Below are 11,060 nucleotides of genomic sequence, written 5' to 3' on the forward strand. Positions count from 1 at the left end.
TTGCTTTTTCTCTTATGTCACCAAACACCCAGACAAGTTTGGTGGAAACTTCCTTTACGAACTGCTTGGTGTCTGATGACCATGGTCCAAATGTTTCAAATGCAATTGCCGCAAATATGTAGTTGTTTTTTAAAAATGCATATTTGCGCGTTTAAACTGGGCGTTTTGCAGCAGCAGTCTCTGGTTTCTGGGCCGAGCGTTAGACGTTGGACGGAGCCAAGGTATCCACACAGGTCACGCCCCACGCCAAGGGTCGTCCCAGAAACCAAGGCAAAAGCAAGCAACCATCAGGCCGCTTTCCGTCTGCTGCTGACAAGCCGACAAGTTCGAGGGTTGTCGGCATGTTCGCTGTACCGAGAGCCTTGCGGATTAAATCGTTAAGTGCAGTGTGTCACAAAATTCGGCCAGCAATAGACTGACAGTGGAGTCCGTGGTGTCCTAATGTGTCGGCAGCAAGGGTGTGGTTGGCATGTCTTTAGCCCCAGTCTTAGACAAATGGCAGTATATGATGAAGTAAGGCAGCCTCGGAAGGAGGTATGTTCTCCAAGTGTCGATCTTTTCTAGTAAAGAGGTTCTTCCGGCACTCATTCACTGTTGCGTAAGGACCCTTGATCTGAAACAATATGTGCATTGTCATTTTATTTAAACAGATTCTGCAACTATCAAATTACAACATTTTGGTGGATCACCTTCACTATTACACATTTACCTATCATGCAAAATAATTACAAACATTAGTAGAATCTGATTAGCCTATCTATGATATTGCTCCATCTCGTAATAGTTTGAAGCCTTGGGTGGCCATGTTTCTCTTTCTCTATCGTACCTATCCCATACTATGTCTAATCTAGAAACGTTTTCTTTTGGCTTTGAAGCTTAGCCAGGTGTCAAACTATTCCAAGATGGAGCAATATCAGAGGCAAATCAGATTCTACTAAAGTTTGTAATAATTTTCTATGATACGTAACGTAAGTGGGTAATACTGAAGGTTACGTGATCCACCAAAAAGTTGTAATTTGATAGTTGTAGACTCTAAAATGATAATGCACATATTGTTTCAGACCAAGTCGTTGCGCAACGGTGAATGAGTGGTCGAAGTACCTACCTCTTTAGGTACCAAAAAAGATCGACAATTGGAGAACATACCTCCTTCAGAGGCTGCCTTGGATCAGCATATACTGCGCACAGTGTACCAGGGGCCCATTTCTCGAAGCTACAAGTTACAATTTTCAACTGGTTGTCAATGTCTAATATGACAAATTGGAAAGAGACTTCCGCTTGTAACTTGTAACTTTCAGTTTTGAGAAATGGGACTCAGGGCGTTCTTGTTTGGAGTCAGGCGTTGGCGTTGGTGCCACACCAAAATTTGCCAAGTCCGTCTTCTTGGGGATGGAAGGAAGAAGGAGACGAATGGGTACCACACTGGTCAGACAACACTGAAGTGGCCAGTATATGCTTAGAAGTTACAAGATGTAAATGTAAATCAGGTTGCAAAAACCGATGCAACTGCATAAAGAGGGTAGAGCCTTTTTTATGCAGTTGTACCCAGCTATGTTTTTGTGAAGGGAATGTATAGTATGAGTATGAGTATGAGTATGAGTAATCTGTCAATTAGGACACCACAGACTAAACTATAAGTGCTAACTTTTCAGTGTTGGATACTCTATGGCAGTTCCGACTCAATTATAATAAGCTCATTATAATTGACTTTAGTTAACTATAATAATTTCAAAAATAGAACTTCATACAATTTCTATACTAATTTGCGATACCTGGCAAATTTTTCTGCATCTGAAACACATTTTTTTTATCTGTCGCGTTATCGGCCAATCAGAGACGGTTATTACAAACAATTGGTTGCTAGGTAATTCGATGTTGATACAACGGTGAACGACTCTATTGACATTAATTTTAACTTGCATGAATGGTGATATTTCCGTCCATTGATGATGAAGATGATGACTCGTAGAAAAAGTATTGTATACAATAGTGATATAATTAAGCTTTTCACTCTCGTACCGTACTACACATGGTACTCGACTGAAAAGTTTTGTATTATATCACGATTGTATAAAATACTATTATATAAATTTCTTTCAGGATTCACTACAATGAATAAATAACAGGTACAGTCGGTCTTTAGATCGTGTGGTCCGACCCGAGTGTTGCCGTTGTCGACACGTCAATAATAATGAATCTTTTTCTATTTATGCATTAACACACCTCTGACACTGGCGATCAAATATATGAAAGAGGCGCGTTCCCCGCAGACAGTCTAAGCTCGCGTAGGTGAACGCGTACTATCCTTTGTGAATAGGCTTTAATATCATATTTTTATATTTATAGAAAAAGCAAACCGTTTGACATTTATCGTGACTTGAATTTGCAACTCACAGAAAATGATTTATTTTTATTTTTATTTCATTTAACATTAAATGGTCATTTTAGTACCAAAACTAAATTCTACGTTATTAATTTACTTGAAAACGATACTAAATATGACCTAATAGCTAAACGGGTTCTAATAGAGTTTTTTAAAATAAAGGTATTTTAAAATTACGCTCGCGGCGTCCCGACGCCGCGCGGCTTAAAGTTTTTTTATGAAACTTAACGTTAGTAAAGGTGGGTAAAAGTTATATTATTCATAATCTATATTAAATAGGCTTTCATATCATATTTTTTATTTGTAGAAAAAGCAAACAGTTTGACATTTATGATGACTTGAATTTGTAAATCGTAGATGAAAATTTCAAACTTTAATTTTTTTTTATTTTATTTACCATTAAATCATAATTTTAGTACCAAAAATGAATTCTACGTTATTGATTTACTCGAAAACGATACCAAACATGACCTATGAACTAATCGGGCTATGTTAGAATTTTTCAAAGCAAGCCGGGTGAAGCGGTACTTTGACCCCCCCTCCCGAGCCCCAGGGGGGAGGCTCCCGAAGGCTCCCGATCTTAATCGGCTTATTTTGATATAAGGAACAACTGTGCCAAGTTTCATGCTTTGGTCAAGAAAAAGAAGGTTTGGCCTCTTTTTGTCGATAAACGTCCCCACTACAAGAGCTAGAGAAATGATAAAGGAGAAATGGGGCTGCAGGCTGCAGGGGAAGAACACATGAACACCTGTAACTCCAGTGATCTTACATAATTATGATATTTATTTGGAGGTTTTAGTTCATTTACTGGTTTCGATCACGAGTACAATCATGAAAAAATCTCGCTCCCGTGACGTATCGATTGAACTGGCGATTCGATTTCACTCGATAGAATCGTTATACCTTATAACCTGTTTCGTTTTGTATGTGCGATCGAGAAATAGTGATTGACTAGCAAGTTAGCAACGTTTCTGTTATTGTTTGCACTTTCATATTCCTGTTATTCCATGGTCCAGTTACTTAGACATATTGCTTATTGTTTTTATAAAAGAATGAAACTGTGAAGTGCACTTTAGAGCTTGGGTGATATATGAGATTTCTCTTAAAATGGCTACCGTTTTCGATAGTCCATTTATCAGACAACGTTTACATCGGCTACGGCATAGAGACTTCGATCTGGATGAAGAGCAGAGGTTCGGCAGATGTGACTGCACCAGTTATTCGTATTTCGTGCTTTCTATGGTCCTTTTTTCTGTCGGAACTGTTATTACAGTCCTTGCCTTGGGAGATGCCGATGGTTACATCTTGAGTAACTTAGGACACATGTGGCTAGTGGGACCAATATTTATATGTTCCGGAATGATGGTAGCAGTGAAGAGTATGCTATATTTGCGGCGAAAAAGTGTAATACAAATGCTGCTTCACCAACGTGCAATAATTAGGGTAAGTGTGCTTGTAACAGTACTGCAAATTTGAATGTTTGTATTCTATAGGTCAGCTGGGGTGCGTGTCGTAGCTAGACGACATTAAAAGATAATTGCAGGTCATAAAACTGCTTTGAACCGTGATTTAAAATGGTGCAATGTAAATATAGTAAAGCGCGAAGCTCAAAACCGCTCGGGATGGCGACGCACTGTGGATGCCCTCTGCCCCATCTAGGGGACACAGGACATTAAGTAGTAATGTAAATAATTAGGTATGATAGCATAATACCTATCTTTGCACCTTTAACTACCTAAAGAGCTACACAAATAGCTATGGTGTTATTGTTTTGATATCATTAGCTGCAAATTATACACACAACTCATTAGCGTCCACCGTAGTTGTTAATTGTTCTATTGAAGCATGTTTTTCTTAACTTTACAATTTCAGCAATATTTTGATAAACTCACAAGTGAAAGATAATAATTAAATAATATAGGACATTCTTACACAGATTGACTGACTTCCATGGTAAGCTCAAGATGGTCATGAGTACTTAGGCACACCTCGGACACTGGCGGTTAAATATATGAAAGAGGCGTGTTCCTAGCACACAGTCTAAGCTCGTGTAGGTGAACGCGTACTATGCTTGTATGAGTGAAATATGACAGGTCGACTGTTCGCGTTTTTGACAGGTGGTAACTCTGAGGTAACCGAGAGGGGGTGGGCGGCACTTTCAGCGGGGAGCGGAAGTGGCCATACTGTACGATAGTACTCTTTATTATACTGTGACTTAGGCCTAGATACATATAATATACAAACTCATACCTACATAACAAACATCTGTGCTCTTCACACAAGAAAATGCCCTTACTTGGATTTAAAACCCAGGACTAATGACCATCTCATAGGTGACCTATCCTGAACATGCTTGCCATTTGTCCAACAATTAATGGTACGGTAGACCATCTGATATGTATACTATATTCTTCTGTATATCATTAACTAAAACTGCTGTAATTTACACCAGTTACATTTTCTTACACTGTAAGTTTAGGTAACGAAAGGTTTCTTTCTCCATTACAGGACATGGCAGCAGTTCAAGCCGAACAATCTTACAGCGGCCAGGTCCCGAGAACTGCATCCAGTGCCACCCTACCTCCATCCTATGACGCCTTAATATCAAGTGCTGCTCCGAGCAAACCGCAACCATCAAGCTCTGAACCCCCTCCTCCGACTTACGACGAAGCAATGTGTCTCATTGATGATGGAAAAATAGCAGAACGAAATGGCGAAGCTAAGGAAGAAACTAGCAATCAAAACGACAGTGCCAAACCATGAGGCACGCTTGCATTTGGTACATTTGTTATTCTAGCAGAGACTATTAATAATGACTACTAATTTCCATGCTATTTTCCATTAGCCTTAAATTTGATATGCTGCATTTTTTCCAAGATTCTTTTTGATTGTTGAGGAGGCTGTAACACTTGCCTTGTGCATAATTAAGGGTAAAATTTTCACTGGACTTGTTGCAGTGTAGCTGTAGACTATCATTTTATAGTAGGGGAGTCCAAATGGTGGTTTTTGTAATTCCTAAAGTCATATAACCACTCTGTATGTTGATGAACACTTTTAGGCTGCATTTAAATATTCAACTCACAGGTACCAAGTCATCACTTACATCCTAACCCCCTTATTCATAAACGTACACTAAAGTTATCAAGCCAAGTCAAGATAAAGTTTGTTTGTCCCTTTCCGACGTATTGGTGTGATAGACAGGGATAAACGAACTTTATCGCCTTGATAACTTTAGTGTACGTTTATGAATAAGGGGTAACCATGTAACTCCTAATATCACCTTTTGGTCTCCCCAACTACTGGAATATTGCATTTTGTCTGGAAACTAGTTGTCTTTACATTTTAAATCTCTGCATCTAGTTGTTTAAGGTTAACTTAATCTCCTTGTATGTACTTATTGACATACATGTATATACATTAGTTAACTAATATTCTCTATTGTGCCTAAAATTGAATTACCTAGTGGTACTGCTAACTTTTTATACAGTGACGAAGATTTATAGAAATATGGAATTAATTGGGAATAAGTTTGCATACACATTGAAACAGTATATTTTGCAAGTTTATGTGTGTATGTGTAGTCACCAGCATAAAGAAGTGATGATATTTGTTCTAAGTTAAGTCTAAGTTTCGTGACGCATTATTTTTACTGTTATGTCATAGTAAACGTGTTTTACTAAAATAAAAAATAAAATGGTTTTGGTACCTTGTTGCTTTTAATCGTTTGACAATTTCGTATTAAATTTCAAACAAGACTTTAATATGACAAGGTACAGAAATCATCACTTCTTTATGCCGGTGACTGTGTGTACATTATGTTTAGTTGCATAAGTTCACTTTATGCATGGGGACTAGACTTGAAGATAATTTACAGTCACCAGCAATAACATGTTTCTCTTCGAAGGTCAAAAAATATGTGGCATGCTCATATTGCTCTTCAAATAAGATCAGGGCTCTTAGGAAGGTTTTCCATTGTTCCCGGTCAACAAGGAACACCATTCAAAAGAAAAAAATCACTGAGCACTGCTAATAGGTTATTGATTTCCGAATGGTGTTCCTTGTTGACTGGGAACAATGGAAACCTTCCTAAGAGCCCTGATCTTATTTGAAGAGCAATATGAGCATGCCACATATTTTTGTGTCAGATATTTTTGCGGCTTTCGAAGAGAAACATTATGCCGGTGACTAGTATACTAAAAAATTGACTATTCATAAGTTTGACATTTAATAGCGGGATTTAACAACTCTGTAGCATGTGGCTTGAAACTCAAACTACTACAATACGAGGTTTAAAAAAAATCTGTAACTTGTGTTTTAACCTGAGAATGTTGCATTTAAATTAACTTGCAAAATGTAGGTCATTGCCAACAATGCCATATCATTATGTTTACTTTAATCTTATCTCTGTACTTGCAAGAAACTTGGCTGTTTGCAAATACACATATGTTTGGCTGCCGTTATTGCTTACTACAATGAAAAAGATACAGTTGAATTCATAAATATGTGTACAGTTTTTCACCTTATTGCAACTAATTAAAGTGAAGAAATGTACACATATTTATGAACTTGGCTGTACAAGAAGCATTAAATGCAGATATGCAGTACTTATCTCCCAATGATCAAATATAAGAACATTTTCTTCCAGTGTGGGTAGGACGTTATTTGTTAAACTATTAATGTTGTCATATGTTCCCAAGTTAGCAATATGGTGTATTCTCATTTGTTCCTATTCAGGAATCAGTTGGGAATAAATGGGAAAAATATTCCTAATTAGTCGAGTCCACACAGAGCGAGGCACGTCGCGGGGCGAATTCTTCGCGCGGCGAACGTGCTATGTAAGTACAGTCAAGTTCATAAATATGTGTACATTTTTTCACCTTATTGCATAGAGTTAAGGTGAAGAAATGTACACATATTTATGAACTCGACTGTAGACGTGCCTCGGCCTAGCAACTTGCCTTGCTACATGCCTCGGAGCACATGCCTCGCTCTGTGTGGACCCGGCTATTATCTCCAGGGTTTCGTATAGAAAGAGACTAATAATAGTTATTTGTTATACAAGGGGGCAAAGTTGTATTTTAACGCCGAGTGTGGAATTTAAAAACGAGCAAGTGAAAGGATTCTATAGTTGAACCACGAGCGAAGCGAGTGGTTCGAGAATAGAATCCTGAACTTGCGAGTTTTTTAACACACGAGAAGTAAAATACATTTGTACCCGAGTGTAACACAAAACTTTTCCCCTCACTATAGCGAGGAAACTACAACGCAAAATATGCGTTTATCACTGCATCCAGTAGTTCCACAGGTGGTAAATCATCTTTATTACTAGTTTCACCTACTTTTATCCATTTTAAAGCAGTTAATTTGACTTTATTCAAGGTCAAATTACTTTACCCACTAGTGGATAAAATGCGTTTTTACCCGCTGGTATTAAAGGACAAAACACGTGTTTCCGAGCTAGTGAGGGGAAAAAAAAATGTCTTTAACAAATAGGAATAATAATAAATTACACCACAAAGATAACATTTCCCTTTTTAATCTGTGTGATATGATACTATAGGAAATGAGATCTTTGAAGACTGATGCATTTATATGACTTGCAAATTTTACTGAACAACATTGATTGCATGTTATTTTAGACGATTGTTGATCTGAGATAAAGATATTACGTAGACAGTGGACTGGGATAACCCGAGAAATTGTAGCAGTCTCCTTCTGACTGAATGATTTGAAATATTTTAGTATGTTTTAAAAAAGTAGTTCAACCGAAGTTTCGGTTTTAGCATTAAAATATTCAGCCAGAACCTACCAAACAGTGTTGCTGTTTTTAAAACATTTTTTTCTGTATCTGACCGGCCTTTCGTCTTGGGCCGAGACTGGAGTAAAAATTGGCCTTCGAGTTTGAGGATCAATACATTTTCGGTACACAAAAACTTAGGTAACACAAATGTCACTGTGTCATTGACTGTCTGTTTTGTTTTTATTGTCGATGTATCATGCTGATTGTCATCGTGACGTCATTACACTGGTCCCATGTCCCATTATAGTTCATCGCTCGGCTACGATTTAAGAACTATATCTCGCTCACGGTACTTATCATCGCGTCTCTTTTATTTACACGGGAGAAACTATATTTTTGTCGCTTACTCGCTTATAATGGGACCAGTGCCTAAACATGTCATTATTATCAGAAATTACTTTAACAATTGGTATAGTCGACCAATTTGAATCCTAAGCCAATCTAGAACCCTGTCTTATTTAGACTATGCTTTATATGCCATAGAGGTCTCTTAGACATTTACTGTGAAAAGGTTCTACACTAGCTTAGTATTCAATTGGTTGTGTATCTAAGAATTTTGTTAAGACTTTGATGTCAGGAGTCAGGAATGATTACTCATAATGTGTTGGGTTATTCCAGTTCAGTGTATTAATAAAATTTACACATAAATTGATATTTTTAAGCTTAATTACTTCCTTTAATATTGGATCACTTATTGCTGTCAGGGTTTTACTTACTTTTATAAAAATATTGTAATATTGAAGTACTTATAAATTAAGCAACAAAAAAATGCCTATAATAGTGCCTAAATTTGTATTTAAAATGTTACTGTTAAGGTATTATCATTGGTGATAAAAATTAATTAAAATAACTTTACCTTTGAACGCCGAAACCTTTACAGGCGTCAAAATGTGCCCATATTTTAATGGTGTTCTGTTCATAGCAACAAGAATGATAATAGCTAAGTTCACATATTTTGAAACAACTTGCTTGCTCAAATTTTAATTATGAAAGTGATACGTACCTACCAAGAGTTAAGAATATGTTACAGCCTGGTAAAAAAATGTGGCAACTTTTGGAGTCACTGTATGAGAAAAGTAAGTGTTCAGTTGCTATTATAAAAAAAATTGTTCCAATTCTACACTTTTTTGCAGAGCTGTAAAAATTACATACATTTTTGTGAACGTTTGAATTGCTTGATATCATGTAACATATTCTGAACTCACAGTAGCCACAAAGGTGGCATGGTGACTTAAGAAAGGTGGCCTTTCAAAAACTTTATTCTGTACTTATTATAAGATATCAATGTTTAAAGTTAAAAGCAAGGAAAGTAATCTCTTGTTGCTAGTCTAGTCGAGCTGAGAAAAACTTGATGCATCAAAATAAGGAGACATAATATGATCTCTCCAGGATTATGTATTACACCAAAATTATACACATTTTTTCATGGGTTTCTTGGACTTTTACTTCTCCTGGTAAAGTGCAGGTTTTTGGGATAAGGGCCATCACATGTTGTGACCATATTCATGTGAATGACTGTTTGTTTCATTATTAAATAAATAAGAGTAAGAAATTAGAAATGTGCAAGATATGATGAAATAGTCGGAATAAGCAACTTTATTAAACAATCAACTTTATTGCTTTAGCAAGAGTGTAAAACTTAGTAACATTTGTTCATTTCTTCAACCTTAGGGATCATCCCCACACAAGAGAGTAGAGATGCATGTCCTGAGGCGCGGAACGGACGACCGCTCGACGCCGCCTGAATGTAATTTAAAAAACGTCTCCTCAGTACATTTTGTGAAGGAAAGACGTAAGAGCCCCCAGGCGACGCAACGGTTGGCGCCACGCCGCCTGGAGTGCGCCAAGAGATGTCCCTAGCGCGTCCTTCCTATACAAAATGTACTGAGGAGACGTTTTTTAAATTACATTACATTCAGGTGGCGTGACGCGGACGTCCATTCCGCGCCTCAGGACATGCGTCTCTTGAGTGGGGACGGTCCCTTACACATAGTAGATTCAATGTATTTTCATGTCAACCTACCAAAATATTTGGCTCTAGGACACACATCTCGTAATGAAGGCCATTGAACAACCATTACATCTGCAAAATATTGTAAAATCTTGCCTGACAATGACAAAGTTCTAACTCTACAAATGCTTTCTACAAACACTATCCTACAGTCCAATAAAAACATACACCGTAACATAAAAGCAACTATGCAAATAGGAATACATGTACCAGGGCCGTTACAAAAAATTACATCTGGTCTGAATGTATACACAATTGGAACTGTATGTAAAGTGGCATACAAAGTACTGAACACAGACGATATGTATGACTGCTTCACATTTCGGCTTCTAGGTATTTTACTAATAGTGTAGTTTGTACCTTTCTCAATTGATTTATGTACTCTTATTTCACTACTGGTGTCATTGTCTGCAAGTATGTACAAGCAATCTTGATATTTATGTAAATCTAGCTTCTGTGAGAGCCGAAGCATTTCGGTTGTATGCCCACCAGATCCGATGCATAAAATAGTTCGTAGAGATGCATGTTTCTCTAAATGACAAGTTGATGAAAGTATATGGATAATCAAATAGAGAGCTCTGGAAACGATTAATATGGCAACTGCTGCTGGTATAGCCAATCCCAGATATATGACTTCCATGTCGAAATCTGGAATGCACAATGGTATTTACAAAAGCAATATGAAATACTTTTTGAACCTAGTTACAGAAAAACACTTACTTTAAATAAAAGAACACATTCAGTTAAGGTAAGGTCACCTTGTTTAAATGAGATAGTATCGTTTTATTATTGTTTTCATCAAGGGTAAGAGTCGACACAACCGACAGGGGCAATCGTAAGTTATATAGGTTATGTTATGAAGTTGT

At 37.2% G+C, this 11,060-nt stretch overlaps 2 protein-coding genes across 2 annotated transcripts; one reads left to right on the forward strand and one right to left on the reverse strand.

Annotated features, from left to right (window-relative positions):
* The first annotated feature begins 3,300 nt into the window (after window positions 1-3,300).
* LOC125233267 lies at window positions 3,301-7,426 on the forward strand. The gene is made up of 2 exons (XM_048139206.1): window positions 3,301-3,826; window positions 4,892-7,426. The coding sequence occupies exons 1-2, from the start codon at window positions 3,491-3,493 to the stop codon at window positions 5,144-5,146; spliced, it is 591 nt and encodes a 196-aa protein (XP_047995163.1). The 5' UTR covers window positions 3,301-3,490; the 3' UTR covers window positions 5,147-7,426.
* Window positions 7,427-8,960: 1,534 nt separating this feature from the next.
* On the reverse strand, window positions 8,961-11,053 carry LOC125233266 (UDP-N-acetylglucosamine transferase subunit ALG14 homolog). Its single transcript, XM_048139205.1, has 2 exons — window positions 10,915-11,053; window positions 8,961-10,842 (listed from the first exon to the last, which is right to left on the reverse strand). Exon 2 carries the CDS (start codon window positions 10,832-10,834, stop codon window positions 10,193-10,195), a length of 642 nt encoding a protein of 213 aa, XP_047995162.1. The 5' UTR covers window positions 10,835-10,842; window positions 10,915-11,053; the 3' UTR covers window positions 8,961-10,192.
* Between the last annotated feature and the right edge of the window lie 7 nt (window positions 11,054-11,060).

Source organism: Leguminivora glycinivorella, chromosome 14, assembly GCF_023078275.1.
Source record: "Leguminivora glycinivorella isolate SPB_JAAS2020 chromosome 14, LegGlyc_1.1, whole genome shotgun sequence".
In the NCBI taxonomy this organism is placed as follows: Eukaryota; Metazoa; Arthropoda; class Insecta; order Lepidoptera; family Tortricidae; genus Leguminivora; species Leguminivora glycinivorella.

Coding starts and splice junctions, on each gene's coding strand:
- LOC125233267 (XM_048139206.1), top strand. CDS start 3,491: ATGGCTACCGTTTTCGATAGTCCATTTATCAGACAACGTTTACATCGG. Junction 3,827..4,891: donor ACCAACGTGCAATAATTAGG/GTAAGTGTGCTT, acceptor TCTCCATTACAG/GACATGGCAGCAGTTCAAGC.
- LOC125233266 (XM_048139205.1), bottom strand. CDS start 10,834: ATGGAAGTCATATATCTGGGATTGGCTATACCAGCAGCAGTTGCCATA.